Source organism: Trachinotus anak, unplaced genomic scaffold (assembly GCF_046630095.1).
Source record: "Trachinotus anak isolate AG129_WGS33_773 ecotype Australia unplaced genomic scaffold, CSIRO_AGI_Tana_v1 ptg000005l, whole genome shotgun sequence".
In the NCBI taxonomy this organism is placed as follows: Eukaryota; Metazoa; Chordata; class Actinopteri; order Carangiformes; family Carangidae; genus Trachinotus; species Trachinotus anak.
The window spans coordinates 8,319,120-8,340,209 of record NW_027273856.1 but is presented as its reverse complement, the minus strand read 5'-3'; the positions used below and the strand labels follow the sequence as shown (position 1 = coordinate 8,340,209).

Here is a 21,090-nt window from a genome sequence, read left to right as displayed (position 1 = left end):
TGTCTATATATAACCCTGTTCAAGAATCAGCTTAAATATAACATCAACTAAAACTACAAATCCCAGCACTGCTGTAACTTATTTTTCTGTAGGGACACGTCACCCTACGTCACTACCGCACCTGCGCGGCCATCTTGAACTTCTCGCTAGCAACGGACAGAGAAGAGCAGAGAAAAAGGAGTTAATTACACCCAAACCTGAGAAAACAGGGATATGTTCGCTGGAATCAAGGATATATGAAACAGGCCGAACACAGAGGAACGACCAGGGGACGGTAACGGAGACGGTACAGCAGCCATCTAAGTGCCTCGGATACCCGGACCTTCAAGTCATCTTTTCTGCCGGAGTAGGAAGGAAGAGTCGAGTCACCGACAGAAAAACATCCAGAGTGAAACCATGAATCCTGAATAGTGAGTTTTTACATTGAACCGCTCCACTATAAAGCGGCCAACGGTGTGTTCAGTTAGACGCTATAGTTAAATGTGATCTGGTTTATTGTGTAACCTCATGTAAATGATGCTAGGCTAATTCTCCTGTCGTTGTATTTATCGGCGAACCCCCGCCAGCGGGCTCTCGTCGACAGGGCGCGGACGGCTCCTTTCATATGCCGCTCTCGCGACCGTCAGCTGACGGCTCGCTCGTGCCCCGTCGAGTCGGCGGGGACACGCGACATTTCACGCGGCGAACACACAAGCGATCCCGGGTTCAAACCGATCATGTGACGAGACGCCGCCGTGGAGCCGGGCGGCGGGACACGGAGAAACAGATGAGGTCTGCCTGTGACCCGTGGCCTCGATAAACGGCCTCAGCCTGTTGTTTCTGTCCGACAGAGCTGACTGCTGAAGGTGTCTCTTCCTTATGGGCACACTGGCATAATGTACACAATACACTGCACTACACTGACCGTGAATGTGACAAATCGATTCTTATTTTTGTAAAACTGAAGCTTTTCTAGCAGAGACTGTGTAGTTGGTGCCGGATCTAAACATGTTTCCAACCTGATTCTGAATATTGTTGTACCTGCTGCGTAATTTCGATAAAATGCCCCGACTGACTCCTCTCCGTGGCGGAGCGTGTCGGGGCTAACGTCAGGTGATACGGCAGGTAGCAGGTGTTTGACGGCTGACCTGCAGCCCTGAAATGGGAGTACACCGTCACTCAATCCGCCCTGGTGGTGCTGACAAGGACACAGCTGCGGCTTTCCTTTGTATCCTCCAGGAACCCGGTTTGACTAGCTCAGCTAACACCCCACACCCTAAGCAGACAGTTTTATTTCCCTGTATGTTTACACACACCGGATGATCTTGTCTCTGGATAAATATGCCTTAATATTGCAACATTACACACTGTGTCTTGGAAGACGTGTTCAATGCACTTGACTGAGCCTGTGGTACCACTTTCTAGTAAAGGGTGTAACTTCTACCGGAGAGAGCAGTTATAAGCATTAATTAACAACATCTTGCCAGGTGTTTATTCTCCTGTAACATAACTCTTGCTTTATCGTTTTCATTCACCCTTAGGTTCATTAGGACACCTGCCCCCCCATGCGTCACTGTAATGGATCACAGTCTATTTATTAACATCTAATTGACATCGACATCTGTTGTGAAAACCCTTTATTTATCAGTAAACAACATGTATGACTATAGACTTGATGTCCAATCAAAATAGCTTACATAACCTATTTGAATAACATTCACAACTGAAGTCTTGTTATAACCTATATATACAGAAATCAATCAGTAACCATAATTACCAGTACAGGTATGATTCAGATTATCGAGTAATATCTGATCAGTGCATTTTTTTTCTTACTATTGACCACTTCATTACCCACCTGACATAATACTGTGTACATTTTCTCTGATCAGATGTGATTAGAAATGTTGCTTTTTTAGACTTTTTTTATGTGGCCAAACGTCGGGTACGGCTTTTTTGAACATTGTTCAACATTTTAGATCTTTGACTTCATTTGTTAAATGAGAAAAATTTCTTGTAGAAAACATCTTCCTCAGGTGCCAGAAAAAAAGTCAACTTTTTGTGTCAAAACCAAAACTCAGGTATTGTGTTGGCACCTGTATTGAAAGGTTTGAATGGTACACAGCCCTGCCAACCTGTCGGTAATGTTGCCAAAAAGACTAATGTTAGTGGACAGGCTCACTTTAACTTCCTGTCTCATAGCACTCAGTTTAAGAACATGTGAGACTGAAGATGGTCTTTGGACCCTCAGCATCAGGCCACATCAACATGAGCTGCCAACGTGTGGAAATGTGAGCTGGGCTGATTGCAACAGTGCTGCTGCAACATTAGTGAGATATTGTCAGTTGATTGAGTGTCAGGCTGTGATACACACACGTCTCAGTTTCCTATGACACAAGAATAGCCCTGGTGTTGGGTAATTCTCTACAGCTGTCTGAGCTATGTATGAGGTTGTTTTCTGCTCAGTGATTGGGTGGAGGGTGTTTTATTATTATTCTGGGAGAACCTAGTATCAGTAGTGAGCATCAGACCAACAACACAAAAACATGTTTATATTCCTCAAGTGTTGTTTGTGGAGCTCAGGTATGGTCACTAAAATTTGATTTCCAGGGCCTGATTAACCTGCAGAAGGGCCCCGGGGCACCAATCAGCTGCTTGGCCCCTATTAACCCTCCCATTCCTCCCACGTCTTTTTAATGCTCAAATTCTACCTGACTCTATAATTGCTTAATGGTCATTTATTTAAACACAGAATATGTATGAAACTTTATTATTCACCTGCAAACACTATTAGGAAAATAAATATATAGTATAGTCAAGGTCCACTTCCTAACCTTTTCTGGAGCTTCCAACCTGCAGCTGATGATGATGCAGTTGAAAGTTCCAGAAGAAGCTGTTAAGTAATACATTTCAGTTAAATTAGCAGTGACCAGATGACACCCAATATATATAAAGAAATATTTCCTACTAAAAAATACTGTGGATATCTGATTCCTCTGAGCCACAGAGCTCCATTGTTCCCCAACAACTATTCAAAACACATCAGTGAACACACACACACACACACACTGTCATTTATTTAGACTTAGTCCCACACACACCATCCTGCTGCTGAATGTAGATTAATCTGCCGCTGAATATAGTCCAAACAAATGCTCTGTTTCCTCCTGTCTGAATAACATTTGATAGAAACTACAGTGAGCAGCTATTTTAGATAATTACTGAGTCTTTTAAAAGAATGAATCAACATATTTGTGAGGAGCCGTTGCCACAGACAGGACAGGGGAGTCAGAGTACAGAGAGATGAACCAACACGTCATTAGTTTTGGTTTTTTAATGGGATTAATGACAATAAGAAACCAAACATTTGAGAAGTGGCTTATTATGTTAAAACAGTTGTTTGCAGTTAGTGAAGTCAGGTGTAAAGTGTTGTCTAGGTTCTGTACCAGTCTGATCCATGAGAGAGGTCAGACACAGTCAGACTGTATTTCTTTTATCAGCTGACGTATGGCCTCCTCCCTGTTCTGACCTGCATTGTTTCTGTTTCAGTGACTATCTGTTCAAGCTCCTGCTCATTGGAGACTCTGGAGTAGGAAAGTCCTGTCTCCTGCTGCGCTTCGCAGTAAGTAGTTATTCCATCACTGTTGGTCTCTGAACATCTCTGTTCCAGCTGAAACCTTTGGTCTGGTTTGGTCTCACACTGCTGCCCTGACCCTGTCCTCTTTTCCTCCTCCGCTCACAGGACGACACCTACACAGAGAGCTACATCAGCACCATCGGAGTGGACTTCAAGATCCGCACCATTGAGCTTGACGGCAAGACCATCAAACTGCAGATTGTGAGAACACACACACACACACACACACACACACACACACACACACACACACACACACACACACACACACACACACACACACACACACACACAAACACACACACGGAGAACCCTCTCTGTAACCCTCACCTGAGCCAGGGCTTAGAGCCAACCATTGTTATCAAAACACATGAGAGGCTGTGTGTGTGTGTGTGTGTGTGTGTGTGTGTGTGTGTGTGTGTGTGTGTGTGCGTGCGCGCGTGTGTGCACATTATACATTCAGATCAAGCTGTAATTGGAGCCTGTTTTACTGAAGGGAACAGAGGGAACAGACTGCACTGCCTCACAGACATATAGTCTGAAGCAGCTCTGCCTCCATACAGCACAGTGTTCTCCTGTTCTTCAGTTATTTTACACAGCAGTTTAAACACACCTGGAGATAAATGCAGGTACTGTCAGGGTTCTTGTTTTGTATTTTGTGCAGTCATTTAGCTCTGAAATATAACAACCAGTGACCTGGAGCTTCATGTAGCCAGAACCTTGAAGAGCCTTTAAGTCTTTGGTTCTTGTGTTTCAGCTGTATTTACAAACTGTGATGTTTCAGGTACCTGTCATAAAAAGGTAACAATGGGACCAGCTGTAGTATGTCAAAACCATAACTCATGTTTATACACAGTTTGAACTGATACAATTCGGTTTTACTTGTATAGTGCCAAATCATACATGATCTGAAGGTGGCAGTGGAGAGGACAAACTCCCTGTACCAGGAAGAAACCTCCAACAGAACCAGACTCGGGGGGGGGGGGGGGGGGGGGGGGGGCTTGATCTGCCTTGACTGGGTGGGGTACAGGAGAGAAATGGGGGACAGAGGGGAAAGAGGGGGGAAAGAGAGAGACCAGGAACAATTGTACATCCTGTTGTCTTCAAATACTGTCAGACTGGTTGTTATAATGGTAATAATAACACTGATACTTGCGGTATACTGTAGGTGTAGTTATATTTTGTTATTTATAATAACAGCAGGATTGATACAGCCCTAATAATAACAACAACAATAACAATAGTAATAATAATAATAATAATAATAATAATAATAATAATAATAAGTGTGAAGTAGTTTTGACAGATCTGGATCCTGCAGCTCCAGAGTCAGAGAAACTTGCAGAATGGAGAGAGAGAGAGAGAGAAGCACAAACTAGGGGACATAAAATACAAGTTCAACTTTTAATTTACAGCTTTACAAAGGGTTTATTATTTGTGAACTCAGAATCTTTTTGACCCTAATCTGATCCCATACATTTGTGCACACTCCCATGAGTTGAGGCTGAGCAGAGGAACACTCACTTCACATCACTGATGGTTGGAGACACTACAGAAGGATTCAGTGTCTTTCACAGGCAGAGAGTGATAATAACGCTGTTAGAATTTGGCTCATACCTGGAGCCTCACAGTCGACTGCCAACCACATCAAAGTATATTTTTTCTGTCTCATAAAAGCTTTAAATAGAAAACTGATAATTCCCAAAAGAAGCTGGTCTCTAATTGCAGCCAAACGAACAAAGAACAGCTGAGGGTGAAATTCACTCTTCAACACAGTTTAACTTTGTCACTGTCTCTGCTTTTCTTTTCCACTCCCCTCATTGTTTCCAACCACTTCTGCTGGGTCATTTCTTTTTACTGTTATTAAGTTTTCATCATCAACTCAACACTCCCCCAGACTTTCACATTAAAAGCCTCCCAGAAGCTTTTTGAGATTCTGTGGATCAAAGTTGTGGCTCATCTTCATCTTGATCCTGAGGAGAAACAAAATAAAAATGAGACATTGTTTTTCATGAATTGATCATTTAAATTGAAATGAATTTGACACTTGTCAGATATTTAGTTTTTCTTAGAAATGACTAAAACAACTTAACCAGCTGAATTTAACCTTAAAAATCTCTCAATCTCTGATTATAGGTCTTATCTAAACATCCTATTCTCTGATTATTGTAGAGTTTCTCATGGTTTTATCCCTGACCGTCAAACAAACAATACAGTCTTCTAAGTGTCAGAGTTATCTGGAGAGGTGACTCTTTACTGCCTGTGATGAAGGAATTGATGAACTTCTGATGATCGATCCTTCTCTCTCTCTGTGTGTGTCTGTGTGTCTCAGTGGGACACTGCAGGTCAGGAGAGGTTTCGTACCATCACCTCCAGTTACTACCGTGGAGCCCATGGCATCATAGTTGTATATGATGTAACAGATCAGGTGAGTCACTTTTTGATCACACATGGTTTTGTGTTGTTACTTTGCTGAATATCAAGTCTTTTCTTTTTGTTCTGACACTGAATAACCCTGTTCAAGTTTAAAATTAGTTCAGTCCAGTGTATTTCAGTTTATAGATGGTCCCAGTGTAACATATAGAGCTAATTACTGATGAATATGTTCATTAGTAACGATTTTTGATCAGGATTTTTAAAGTATTTAGTGACTAACTTGAATGAGTGAGTAGAATTAAGGATCTTGTCAGACTTTAGTTTGGCTTTTAATTATTTTGTTTATTTATTTTTCTATTTTTAATCTTTGTTTTCCAGTCTTCTGTGTTTTCTCATTGCAGTTTTATCAGATTCACGATAGCGTTTCCTCAGTTCCTGTAATTATTGTCTTATTTTTGTTGTTTTTATTTATAGCTCAGTCATTTATGGCTCTGTGTGTGGATGGTGGTGGGGGAATGGGGTTGTTTTATTCTGTAGAGCACTTTGTGTTACATTGTTTGTATGAACAGTGCTGTACAGATAACGTCTGATTGATTGATTGATACATTTATCAACTGATTTATTGATTATAATTCAGACAAAATAAAAAGAACACCTTAAAATCAGTTGTAAAATTCTGCCTCAGAAATGAGCGGAGCTGAATCTTTACTGTGTCTCAGTGAACAGTGGAGACTGACAGTCCCAGTATTTACTGCAGGGCTGAAGTGTTGGATTTCATCAGACTGTGTTGATAATGTTTTACTGTGTTTTAGAGGAATTCTTCTGCCTGGTCTCAGAGCTGTTTAAACACTGTGTAAACTCACCTGCGCTGATGTTGTGCTTGTCTCTGTGCAGGAGTCCTACAACAACGTGAAGCAGTGGCTTCAGGAAATCGACCGCTATGCCAGTGAAAATGTCAACAAGCTGCTAGTGGGAAACAAGTGCGACCTGACCACCAAGAAAGTGGTGGACTACACAACAGCCAAGGTACAGCTGCTGTCTGAGCAGTGTCATCCCTGACCACTGGGAGATCTAATCTTTAATTAATGCTCATGAGAACAAATGAGTGATGAGAAATCCAAAATGACCATATCTCAGATAGTTGACATAGACAAATCAGGTCCAGTCCTCAACAAACCTGGAGGCTGGTGGAATTACTGGTGTAATTAAGTACAACAACAGAGTCATGTCTTGTTATGTATTATCAGTGAAAAACAACACCTCAGAGAGGTGTTGATGGCTTGACTGTTGTTGTTGTACATCATATGATCAGTACAATCAGTGAACATGGAGGAAGTGTTGAGTTTGTGTAAAGCTTCAATAAAAAAGGAAGATCTGTCTCTGATATAAAGTCCTGGCTCTCTGGTCCTGGTTCACAGTCACAATAAAAGCCTCAGCTACTGTCTGTGGCTTTAGGGTAATTATACAGGTAAATATTAACCCTGAAATAAAACTGGAGCAACAGGGAACTTTATTCTCTTAAATAGTGACTGTCAGGATACAAACTGAAGCAGTTCAGTGTTGTGATGATGCTCTGGCTGTTGGTAACATTGTGAGTCTGTGAATGTGCAGCAGAGGAGTGTGTTGTGCAGCAGGAGTTGTGTAAGTGTGTATATACCTGTCACCACTGGAACACATTGTAACTGAAATGAACTGAGCTGCTGTTCTCTATTGATGAAGTCATAACTTCAGGCTTTGACACCTGAAGACAAAGATTATTGGTGGAGAATCACGTTATTTTAACTTCACTCCATGTTAACAGTCTAAAGCTCGCGGTCTGAAGTGTGTGGTGCATTCAGGACGTGTCCACATTGACTATTTTGACAGCAGAAAAAACAGTTGCTGCTCCAGGCTCATGGTTCAAAAGGATTGAATTCAGTCTCTCAATGATTCATGGGAGGGTTTTGGGTGTAACAGCCGAAAAACCAACCAGAGTGCCATGTCCAGGTGAGCCTGCACCTTGGTGGATTGTTATTATAATGGTGCGGTGGTTCACACAGAATTAGTGAGTTGATTACATATTGTATCTGTCCAGTGAGTCTAGTCCTGACACACACACAGATGAAGAGCTGAGTTAATTGGTGCTCTGATCACAGATCTACGGAGAAGTAACAACACAAATCACAACGTTAGACATCTTTGATGTTTATTATGAGACGTGTGAATAAATCTTCAGTTCTTTATGAAACTGGTGACATATTTAGTGTGAGTGTTGAATGGGAAACACTGAGGCACACAGTGTACATACATTGCGCGCCCGTCTGTATAGGAGTGTATCTGCTTATTGATAATGTGTAATTAAAATAACAGTGAAAAACTGCAACACTGACTCCAGACCAGGTTTTTGTTGGTCAGACACTTTCCACTGTCTCAAGATGTCAAAGCTCCTGACCTCACATCATTTTAAAACCACTGGACGCTCAGATGGACACAAGTGTGTTTACTATTTAAACAATGTGATCGCTGGACAGGAAACTGACAACTGTGTCGATCTGGAACTAACAAAGACACATGCACTGGGTGTAAGACAGAGTCCAAAGTCTTATTCTACATTTTTCTATATTTTATCTCAATTCTTACTTGCCTCCTGTGTCTGTGGCCCCCAGTTCCAAGCACAGAGGCCCCTACTGGAGATGCAGATGTTAAAAATGTCTGATATACAGTATCAGTAGTATCATCTGTGGGGAGTGTTTGTAGCAGCAGGACTGTGTGTGTGTGTGTGTGTGTGTGTGTGTGTGTGTGTGACCATGTTGCTCAGTGTGTCTCACGTGTGTGTGCTGTTTCCTCAGGAGTTTGCCGACTCTCTGGCGATCCCCTTCCTGGAGACCAGCGCCAAGAACGCCACCAACGTGGAGCAGGCCTTCATGACCATGGCCGCAGAGATCAAGAAGCGCATGGGCCCCGGGGCCACAGCTGGCGGCGACAAGCCCAACTTAAAGATCGAGAGCACCCCTGTCAGGCAGTCTGGAGGGGGCTGCTGTTAAAGGACCCCGTACCTCCACCACCCTGACCATCACCTCCACCATCTTCACACTGACATCTCCCTTTATTCTCCTTCTGTGCTCTCCCCCCCCCCCCCTCTACCATCATCATCGTCATCCCACATTTCTATCATAACACCCAGTAACCCAGCTCTCTGACCCCCCCCTCTCTCAGCAAACAGAGGAGTAAACTTAGAGTATTAAGACCAGGGAACAGACTGAGGGTTGATTCAGGCCTGTACACGACTCACCAAACACCACAGAAGAAGAAGACAGTCAGTGTGTGAGGGAGACCCCCAGAGGACAGAGAGAAAACACATGGGGGGGGTATTGATTTAGGGTTGAATGAGGTGGAAGATGAAGATTACAGCTTATCCACACACACACACACACACACACACACACACACACACACACACACACACACACACACACACACACACACACACACACACAATAGTGGGGTGGCATCGGTTAAAGAGATATAAGCCTTTTGGCCAAATGCTTCTCCTCAGGCCCCCCCACCTCACCCACCCCAGCCCAAACTTTTAGTTCCTGGCACTATTTACACACACACACACACACACACACACACACAGGTGCAGTGTGCTGAGTCGTGCTCCGTGGATGCTGTGTTCACAGTGGGAGGTGTTCCTGTGTTCCTGAATAGCTGCAGCCTCTGACTCATCGTTGCCATTTACTGATGAAGATCCAGGGGAAGCCTGTTCACTGAGCCTCCTCTTCCTCCATCTGTCCTCTTCCTCAGTCCCATTCTTACTTTTTTAAGGTGTGCTCAGACAGAATTAAAAAGTTTAGTCTCATTTGCAGATTTGATCGATGCAGCTGTACAGATGTTAGCTCAGCAGGAGCTCAGTCGCTCACTTCTGTATGTTTCTGATGAAGTTTGTGGCAGATTCTCATCTAACTGCATTCCCACTGACTTCACATGCAGTTAGTTCACATCATGTTCTGTCTGAACACACTTTTAAGTTCTCACTATGCTTTGAAGGACCTGGCTCTCTTCTTGATGACAGTCGTGGAGCTGCTCTTGATTGGGCACATGTAACATCGCAGAAGAGGAGAATCAGTCTTGGAGCATTTTGAAGCACACTGAGGCCTTTAGTGCCCGGTGGTGACCTCAGTCTGAACCAATGAGATCACAGACTGTAGGTGGTCTGACAGGAGCTCCACACACCTGAGGCAGAAGAGGGGCGCCGGAGGCCCACTTAATTCCACATGTGAACGTTAGAGCGGGGACGGAGGAGGAGGAGGAGGAGGAGGAGGTGAGACTGTAACACGTAGAGTTAGTTTTTCTTCTCTGTCTTTAAAGGAAGAATTTCATGTGTAAGAGAAAGAAATGTGACAAAATGCTGTAACATTTAGCACCGTGACCTCCTGCAATGACACTAAATATTACAGTCAGTTGGGATGGGGGGGGGGCTCTGAGTTTGACCCTCTGACAAACAAAAGCAATTGGCAATATCCTGCATTGATCTTACAATTACTGTTTTATTGTTGTATTTTTATTGTTTTTTATTTTCCATTGATGAGACGATGTAAAGTCTCACTCAGAGCGTCAGGACGTCGTCGCACTCTTTGCTTGTTTGCAGATGAAGCTGGGGTAGAGATGTGGTGTGGGTGTGTCTGTTGGCTGAGGGGGGTGGAGGGGGCGGTCTGTTCCTTCCCTGAGGTCCACCTGTTTGTCAAACACAGTCGTCACAGTTGTGCTTGTGCTCCAGTTTGTGCGAGTGGAGTTCTTTGACTCTGATCATGAAGGCCTCAGTCTTCTTCAAATGAGCTGCAGGCAGAAATCCTTACACCTGCTCTGAGGGGCCACACAGGCAGCCTGTGGTCATGATGAGGGGCCACATACAGCAGACAGATGATGTTCTGGTGAAGTAAAGAGGGTTTCAGATGCTGTTACATGATCCAGCAGCTCTTTGTCTGAAGCACACTGAAGCCTTTAAATCCAGAGCAGGCGGTTTAACATACCTCTCCTCAACACACTGCTCGACCCCAGGTGTGTTCAGGTGTGAGGGAGGAGCGGTTACAGTTAAAGTTTACTTGTATTTCAGAGTGAAACTTTGCAAACATTGTCACTCTGCACTAATCCGCTGATAAAGACTGTAAATGTGGCAGAAAGCTGTGATAGTAAGTGGACCTTGAGTTAGTATGTTTTCATTACATTCATTACATTCACAGTTTTCATTACTACCAGCCTGTTTCCAGTAAGAAACAGGCTGGTAGTTCCTTGTCTCTGCTGGACGAGACGTTTCTGTGAGCAGATTTGATTATAACAGATTGCCACCGGTTGGCATAGTAACGCTGAAATCAGAGAGAGGTATGAGGCTGTTCACCTGTCTCTCTGCCTGGCCCTCTCAGAGCTGGGTGAGGTGTCTGTGGTGTTCCAGGGGAAGTGGTCTCAGGACTGAGAGGAGATGCGGAGCCTCGACACACGAAGCCTTAACAACTTGTTTTAGAGTGAAGTGGAAACTGTGGTGGTGACAGGTTAACTTGTGCTGGAGCAGCGTAAAAGCCTGTGAGGACATCTCAGGTGTAGCTCAGTTCACAGCAGGGAGTCGGTCTGATCGTGTGTGTTGTGTTTGGTGGTGTCTGGAGGTTCAGGGACTGACTGGTCCTGGTTTGCTGACCGGATATGAACTCCCTGCTCCCCCCTCCAGCCGACCACGTCACTGCAGCTCCATGACTTCCTTCAGGCCCTCTCTGATGGGCCCCTCCACCCGGGGCTCTGCTCGCTCTCCTGCTTCTCTTTCCAAGAAAGACTTCGTCAGTATTTCAGGTACGCCGCCGCCTCAGGCCGTGATGATGCCTCACAAAGAAAATGTAGCTGCAAAAGTGCAATTTCAGCATCATGATCATGTCTGCTCGGTCAGAGAGCCTCAGATCAGAGCGGAGCTCAGACGTGACGCCTCTGATCGTGTTGGAGATGAGTGGAGTTTGTGCCGCCGTCGGTTTACAGATGTATTTTTAGCCCTGTGGAGCTGAACTGGAACGCTGGAGTTTGCTGCGCAGGAATCTCACTTTAAGAGGGAGGGAAGGAAACAGAAGTGTCTGTGTGTCTGCGTGTGTCTGCGTGTGTGTGTGTGTGTGTGTGTGGAGTGGGGCGGGGCGAGGTCGTGTGTAACATTCCCCAGCTTTTCGGACACGTGTTGGTCTCCCGGCATCACGCCAGTCTCACTTGAGTAGATGCAAAACAAGCAAATCAAGTCACACACACACACACACACACACACTTACTTACTTACTTACTTATATACTGGATATTTTGATGACTGATTACCTTTTTTTTTAATCCATCTTTGTCTTGATGTTCTACTGATTTTACTGTGTTCATTGAATACTCTACTGTGTTGTCTGCTCTGGGGGTGGGGTGGGGCGGTATGAGGGAACACGGGGTGGGGATGGGGGGTGGGACCTGTGGCGTGAGGCTTTGCTTCTGAATGTGATTCTGATGAAACGATGCTTGACTTTTTTTCTTTTGTTCTCTTTTGTATTGGTTTGGGTTTTTTGTCATTTGCACACCTGTTCATCGCTGTTCATTGGCTTAATAAAGACACTCACCAGGTGTTTGTTAATAAAAAGCACTGGCCGGGAACTTCCTGTCACTCACCCTCTGTCTTCTTTCTGTTTGGCTTGTTCGACTTGGTGCTGTCTCCCTGCTGAGTTTGATCATGTTTTTTCTGTAAATATTATAAATATATATATATATATATATATAATAAAATGATGAAAAACATCAACGTCAACATGAGAGCTGCTGTGGTATTTTCACTCAACTGTAGCTGAGAGAGAAGGAGGAGACACTGACCTGTTATTATCCTACAGTGTCTAAAGTAATGCGACAGTCCTGAACTGGTACAATGTCCTCTACCATCAGTAACCTCTAAAAAAGATTCATCTGAGCTTATATATATTAATGCAACAGTAATTCCCACTTGACTGGACACAAACTTTAAACTTTAACTTTAATAATTTTTAATCTCACCAGGAAAAGTGAAATATAAAATGAAATACTATAAATGTGAGATGAGAAAAAGTTCAAAGAACAAACGCTACACGACTACACTTCATTGTAAGCTTTTTAATGAGCTAAAATAAAAGTTTATGTTTCCTACTACTCTGTTGGAAGCACTGACCTGTTATTTGACTACAGTATCCCACAGTATGTAAAGTATTGCAACAGTCCTGAACCGGTATAATGTCTTTTACAGGGACATTATACTGTCCATACACCTCATAGTCCATGTGAAGCCTTGGCATCCTTGGCATCAATAATCTATAAAAAGGGAATTTTATACATTTTTATTTCACAAGGAAAAAGCGAAATAAAATTTAAAATAAGATCAGCATTAAAAATCATAAATCTGAGTTCAAAGACCTGCCCTGCTCTCCCCAGACATTTAGACTACATGTTCTTCAGCATTCATTTTCATAGGTTTCCTAATTAGGTAAGAGAAAAAGATAAATTTTATGCTGATATTAATCAAAGAGGTCAAAACTCCAGTTATACTTGCAGTAAACAGAATAATTTTATTTTTATTATTTATTTTCTCCTTCATGACAACTATACAGGCTGAATATTTATAGAACTCTCCTGTTTACATTTTATCAAGGACACACTGTAATATTGGCTCCACACACCCCCCTCCCACCCCCACCTCTTTGACCAGCGTGGAGTCAGGCGGAGTCAGGCACTGCCCAGATGGCGACAGTGGAGCAGCTCACTCTGAGCTTCAAAACTGCTCTTCAGAAACCTGAGGGTGACGTCCCAGAGGCTCTGTCCACAGGCTATGTCCACAGGCTACAAGCTGAAATGTGTCACACCAAGTTATGACCTCTGTCTCCATGCACCTTGAAAGTGGGTTAAGTTGTGTGAAAAATCAAACATCTAAAATCAAAACTCAGATGTGGGTCTGTATTTGTGTCAGTTTAGGATCCTTGGTGTGAAGAAGAGAGCCACTGGTCTAAAATTTGAATATGTTTATGTTTCCTACTAAGTTGCATCTTCTCAAAGTGGACAAGCATCTGAAACAGCTGCTGGTCACAAGTCAAAATTCCACTGAACATTAAACAGAATAATAAAAATAATGATAAAGATAATAATTCTTTTTTAGTGGAATCTGGAAAAACACCTTGTTTGGTGTTAATCAATTATACAATAACAATTATGATCAAAGCAATCAGCACTGATATAACTTATCAATGTGTATTTGATCAATATATGATACATTTAAACGTGATTTTCTTAGGTTCTATAAATCTGAAGTGAAAATGTTTTGGGATTGTATTAATAATGTTCGGTCAGATCAAAGTCAGAGAACCAAATGTAAATGAAAGGAAATGATTTTAGCTCAGTTTGTACCTGATCACAAAAGCAGAAAACACTTTGTGCTCAATAACAAAAGTTCCCAGTTTATAATAATTCACTTCATGCTTGGTCAGTGACAGTCTGAAGTGTTTAAATCACAGATGTGTCCTGACACCGGTACAGATCAGTACCGTCTCCGGCCACAGCGGGAGCCAGCGAGCTGCAGCTGCAGCTGTGCTGATGATGGAGAGAGCAGGTCTGAGCTTAAAGGTACAGTTCACCAAAATCATAAAACCATATTTGTATGTATTTGTATGAGGCAGTGGAGAAGATCTCACAGTTTGAGATTGTAGACTATAAATTTATGTGTATGTTAACCAGGTATAAGGAGCTAATGAAAGACTGTCCAGTTGCATTATGGGAAATGCTGGATCCAGTGTTTTTGGAGATTGGCCCATGCTAGAAACTAAAGGTTAGAATATTTTGGCTTCTGCTGCAGCTGACTGTGACCATTCCTTTTTTTTTTTTTTTTTTTTTTACACCTGTTTCTTAACTTGAAGGAAACAAAATACCAAATGAATGACCTTTGATACAAATGTCTATTGGATGATCAAGAGCCTCAGTGACACCCTGAAACCTTGTGTATCTTTTTAATACAACCTTATGTTATAAAACTCAGCTTTTTCTGTTCATTAATAAATGAAAGTCAGAACGTAACAGGTCCATTTTTGAAACTTGATCAGTGAAGCCTCCAGATGTAGCTGTATTTGAAAATGTTGGCTCCTCCCAGTGGACGCACCAAAAAATACACTGTGTGCTGAGGGAATCTACCCAGAAACTTTGAAGTGAACTTTGAATATTTCCCCTGCACAAATGAAAGTGTCCTGATGGTGGGCCTTGAGATAAGGTCTGGAGGACCACCGAAACATTTAGGGTTAATCTTGCAGGGACCATAAACATGCACCACATCAGATTATATTTTAATCTGGCCAGTAGTTGTTGCGATATCTTGATGAATGGATGGACTTGATGTTCATAAATATACATTATAATTCATTATCTCAGGCATGTTGAAGGAAACAAGTCCGTCCTCAGGATCCTGTACCTCAGCTTACACACTGTAGGTTTCCTCCACTGCCTGCCGCCCACATGGCGGACGCCCTTGATTTGTACCCCTGCCTCTCCCCCTGGACCTTTAAATAACCACACACACCGAGGAGATAATCTGTAGGTGCAGGCAGCTCCACTTCAATACATCTCTGTGTCAAATGGAAACATTGGAAAGGCAAATGAAGTGATACTTGACATTGAATATTTCCAGTTGTTGTTCAGGGTCTAGTTTTGGCACTGATATAAAAACCCTGTGGCAGGTCGTGGAGGGACTGTAGCTGTCCTCTGTATCCACTCTGCAGTCAGACCTCGGCAGCAGTGATATTACATTCAAGTGTTGTCTATTCATATCCAATCAAAATACCATGTTTTTCTACATCTGACTGCTGGAAATATATTTAAAGGTGCAGCTTGGGGAACATGTGTTGAAAAGGTAATGTGCAGCTCTAACCACAAAGCTCTCTCTCTCTCTACCTCTCCTGGTAGGGAGGCATGGGGCTGCTCATGACCTTGAGTTATTTTTAGAACAATGGGGGCGCTGCAAACTGGGAGCAAGGCTTAGAGTCACTCTGTGGAGTCTGCAGCTTACTACTGCGTGGTGTGCGTGCTGGCTGCACCTACAGAGGGAGGGCGTCTCACAGGGGGAGCCTTAATGTTCGTCCAGCGAAAAGCAAACCTGCAGTTTATGGAGAAACGAGTAGGAGCAGCTCACCTACTCGAGTGCTGAGGCTTATGCAGGGACTGAACCAGGTAATCGGTCTGTAAGGGCTGGAACAGTCAGAGGTGTTTTCCTTTTTACTTTTATGCAACCACATTGGAAGGTGGAGTGAACAAGCACTGTTACAGAGAGGGTGAGAGATTTAAATATGGGAATAACTGCACACACTTTTAGACAGTCTCTCCTGGAACACATGCATAGTGTTGATCACATTAAAGCTGGCAGAAACAGAAAAAATAGAGAGAGCAGTTCAAACCCTGGCTCCTTTCTCACCTCCGGGCAACCGGCCAATCACAGCATAAAGTGGGCATCAAAACACAGCACAGTGTAACTCTGTAAAATCATTTATCTTGGGGGCACCTGTTTCTTCTCTTGTTGAGATGATTTCAAGATGAACAGCAGAATTACAGCACAGTAATCCACCAGTCTTATGGACCAGTCAAGTCTAGGGATAATGGGGCATCAGTACTGGTCCTTACCTGGAGAGTGGAGGGAAAATGGGAAAAAAACCAAACAAAGCTGTAACTGGTTTCAGTGAAAGGGGAAACAATGGCGTGATTAGCTCACCTGCAAGTCTGTGGTCTGGGCTTTCGCCAGCGAGCTTTAGCAGTTCAAAAAAGCCTGGACCATTTTCATCCCCATGAATGCCGTGCCACAGCATTGTCTTGTTTTTCAGGTTAGATTTTGGGTGGTTGAATTCCAACTGAAAATCAACAAAATGGTTCTCAGACACCAGGGATGTGTCGCTGAGATTTTCCAGTCATCACCACCGTGGCGTTTTCACGTGCTGAGAACCTGTCACCCGAGTCTTGTTGATTGAGATGGAGCGTTTGAGACCTCAGGACAGCACAGTGACTTATCAATACAGCTTAACACCTAACATTGTTTCTCCTTGAAAACAAGTCCAGCAAAGAAAAAGAAGAAATTCTACTCCCTCCTATTATTCCTAACAACTAGGAATGCACACTTGTACATGCACGCATGTATATGATTGGTTGATGCAGCACCTGGCAGACTAACGTCACATTGCATTAGAGCTAGAGTTCAATTTCTTTTCCAGATGACGCAGTGCCTTTTTGCATGGCCCCTCCTCGATAGCCCCCAGCACACTTCCCCCATTCAAATGAATGAAAGTTGCTACTTTTTTTTCATGCAGAGCAAACACTGATGTCATTGTGGCCTTTGATAAACCTCCGAGTTGGTTTCCAACCTGTGAAGTCGTCTTGTTTCCTGCCCCTTCTTATTAGTGATGCTGTCAGGCTCTCAGTTATTTAACAATGCATTAGACCTTTGAAAATAAGTCTAAAATGGTAATCAGCTTTAATGTTCATCCAGCTATGTAAATGGCAAACCTACAGTGAACACATGAAGAGCAGTCCAGACACTGAAAGAAGACAACAAAAGAATTAAACACAGGTTCATTTCAACACAGTTTATTTACATCTTCTCCATACACCTCATAGTCCATGTGAAGCCTTGGCATCTACTATTGCAGGTTGCTTTCAGTTCATCATATCAACAGTCCTTTCCCTGTACTTGGCATCAGTGCTTTCTCTTTCAACCCACACTCGAGTGTTCAGATTTTTGTTCTGGCACACATCCTTTACTGAGCAGGCCTACCTCTGTCCAATCCACCATCACTTTCCTCTGAGTGGTTCCCAGGTCTGGGCATCAGTCGACAGGGCCCTGGAAGATGAGTTTGATGTGGCCCTGCTCCCCTGTCAACCAGGTACCACAGAAGGGGCAGGCAGCATGGAAGGCATGGGTGCCGTGGGGTAATGGGATCTGGCTCCATCCCACCACTGTCTTTTCTGAGCATACATGGCCACAGGGGCAGAAAGCATGAGTAGGCGGCCCAGCATCCAGGTATAATCCTCCCTCACAGCCCAGCCACAGCGGCACATAGGGGCCCACTCGCCGACACATGGGGCACTCCCTCTCCCCGGTGCTGGCCGGTGCTGTGCCCCCAGGGCCGGCAGGACCCTTCTCTTTGCGGTAGCCCCAATTGTGGTAGCCATGCACATGCCCACAGTTGACGTAGACCCAGGGCTGCTTCTTGTCAACAATCTCGCGCTGGGCCAGGCTGGGGAAGGCCAGGGTGTTGAAGCCCACAGGACACTGTGGTCGGGCAGCATTCAGCTCCTGGCGAAGTGACTCCAGCTGTTTGAGGGTGGGGGTGTGGCGCAGTCCAGCGGGGGTCCTCCACAGCAGTGTAGCCCCACACAGATCAATCAGAGAACCGTCCTGTAGGGTATTGGACTCATTTTCAACCTTAAGAGATATACAGAAGAGGGCAAACAAGGGAAGGAACATCAGTTTTCATCACTGTCATTATCAAAGAGGGGATGCACTGATCCAACCTCTTCTCTCCAGATAGCCATCCAGCATCCCTAAGGGGGATGCATTGATTAGCACTGATTAAAACATTAGGAATGTTTCGTTATGGGACATACCCATGGGTTTGACTTAACTGAGAACAAAAGCCCCTATTTGAACCAGGGAGGTTTACACTGACAACCCACTCTCTTTTTTTGGTCTTTCTGTTGAAGTGGTGACCTGTAACGGTGAGTAGAGGTATGATATGAATGTTTTGATGGATACATCAACGGATGGATGGATATATACCTGGTGAAATGGGTTGTAGTTTTCTCACTAGTGTGTATACTGTTAGACCTGTAGCCCCAACATCTGTCGCACTGAAGGTGTTTGAGTGGGTCTTCTGAGAGAACTAGAGAACTCTTTCCCTGACTTCTTGCAGGGGAAGAAGTTCTCTACGTCTATGACAATTTACACCTGAGCTGCTTAAGGATCTGCATCCATCTTTTTTGCATGCCCTGATGAACCAATGTTCACGTCAAGTTCTTGGGTAAAGTCAAGGTCAGTAACCTCAACTCTTGTGACCGTATAGAAGCTAACATAGTTGTTTTCCCATCAACTGTGGTTCATCTTACCAGTTTTCCTCTCTGCTGAGCTGAGCGGGTCTCCCTCAGGGCAAAGACATTGCCACAAACTGAGATTTCCCTCCAGACGCCTGGAGCTGGCTCAGACACAAACTCCCCTGCTGGGTGCATCACCAACACCCCGTTGGTGGTCAAGCCGTCCATCAAGCCATCCGACGTCCTCCATTTGGCAGCCCGCTCCTAAAAGACCCACACACATGCACACACACAAACACAGACAGAGCAGGCAGACACAGAGGTTAGAGAATGATGGGGAGGCACAAAGTGATATAGTGGAGGTGGATGTCAGAGGTGGCTGGCGAGAAAAACAGCCAACGTTGCTTTTGTTCTGCTACTATATTTAGCTCAGTACAGAATAACTACTGTACTGACTAATGCACAGAGACGCACTCATGCATAAGAATAAACCCATTCCTGAGAGAAAGAAAGGATGGATTATGAACACAAATTAGCTCTCATGGAATGAAACAGCAATTTTCTGGCATGTGTAGCCTCATTTTTACAAAAGGCTTTTCAGGGCCGGGATACTGCAAAATACAGCCTGGAGATCTTGAACATTCCTTTCAGGCTGTTGCTGCTCTGAAGGAAAGAATGATTGTTTTTTAGTCCACACATTGGTGTAAACTGGTAAACTTAAAGCTGTGGTAATCAGTGTTTTTACATTAAAAATGTTTCAAATGACTATGTATAAGGTCTGACTCTATGCGACGAATCAACAGAGGATTATTACCAACTCTACATCTCCTCTCAGCTCTACAGAGCTTTTTTTTAAGCATCTTTCAGCTCATTGTTTTGGTTTCACACTCCACAACTTTTCTATTTTGGTTCATTGACCTTGTTTCAGCAGCAGGAGGCATGTCAGGGATTGCTGATAACAGCACAGGCAGAGGACCCAAATGCAGACACACAGGCTGGCTGATGCAACGTAGTAGCTTTTAATAAGTGAAGAAAGGCTTATAGTCAGAGGAGTGGCCAAGATGACAAGCAGAAATCCAGATATAGACAACAGGGAAATAAACACAGTTTAACAGTACATGGGAAACACCAAGGAACAGAAACATGTACATGAACAGATGATCTGATAAAGCACCAATGACAAAGGCAGGTACAGAGTGAGTGACTAGAAAACAGGTGTATGAGTGGGCAGGTGAACTTAGGTGGAACAGGAAGACAGAAGAGAGGAGAATGGTAGGTCTGAAGGGGAGAAGATGGAGATAGAGGAAAGTAAACAAGGGCTGAAGACAGCCCCCGCCCCTGGGCCACTGACTGGAGATCAGGACCAGGAAGCAGGAGCTGACTTGACCTCGGCTTGACGTTGGCCAGGACTGCTAACTCAAGAACATATGGGATGGTGCAAGACACTGAAGGTTCTGGGTCCTTGGTCAGCTGCAACTTGGGGTTGCTGGATAGCTGAATCTCAGCTGTTAACACTACGTTCTATTTACCTCGAAAGTTGAAGCTGGGAATGACGTCACACCTGACTTGACTGTGTTCCAGTACAACAAGTCAGATGCTTGTTGTTGTTGTTAGTAATACCAATTGATAACAACCCATTATATGGCATTTTGCACATGCAACATGTCCCCAGATAGATGTTGTACAGTACTGTGTGTGCAGAAGAGCTGATAAACATTATATTACTACAGCTTTCACGTCTGTTGACGTGTTGAGCAGCCATCTTGGATTTTAGGGCCAGGGTTGGTGAGATGGACTTTCTGAGTCAAAAATCGGATTTCAGGAAGTGTCCCAGTTGAAATTTCCCACTGGAACTCAGAAATTGTGACCTCTTGCTTCAATTGGAATGCATCATGAAGCCTTGTGGCGCTGGGAAGCTGACTCTCTGCGGAGTTGGCCAGCCTGGGGGATGATGTCTCTGAGACCCAAGCTTCCTTCTAGGGGCTCTGACCCCTAGATATCTCAGGGAAATAGCCAGGTGAGTCCCCTCGAAAGGTGACTTCTGG

At 43.9% G+C, this 21,090-nt stretch overlaps 2 protein-coding genes across 8 annotated transcripts in view; one reads left to right on the top strand and one right to left on the bottom strand.

Moving 5' to 3' along the window:
• Nucleotides 1-109: 109 nt before the first annotated feature.
• Nucleotides 110-12,642, top strand: rab1ba (zRAB1B, member RAS oncogene family a). The gene is made up of 6 exons (XM_071478176.1): nt 110-410; nt 3,529-3,601; nt 3,722-3,817; nt 5,949-6,044; nt 6,887-7,018; nt 8,821-12,642. Exons 1-6 carry the CDS (start codon nt 397-399, stop codon nt 9,013-9,015), a joined length of 606 nt encoding a protein of 201 aa, XP_071334277.1. The 5' UTR covers nt 110-396; the 3' UTR covers nt 9,016-12,642.
• Nucleotides 12,643-17,586: 4,944 nt separating this feature from the next.
• peli3 (pellino E3 ubiquitin protein ligase family member 3) overlaps nt 17,587-21,090 on the bottom strand; it is a 32,310-nt gene continuing 28,806 nt past the window's right edge. For all 7 annotated transcript variants that reach the window (XM_071478174.1, XM_071478171.1, XM_071478167.1 and 4 more), the window contains exons 6-7: nt 19,121-19,309; nt 17,587-18,440 (exon numbers count right to left, since the gene is read on the bottom strand). In XM_071478174.1, the coding sequence (XP_071334275.1) occupies nt 17,841-18,440; nt 19,121-19,309 (789 nt within the window). In that variant the 3' untranslated portion in view covers nt 17,587-17,840. The remainder of the gene's footprint in view (nt 18,441-19,120; nt 19,310-21,090) is intronic.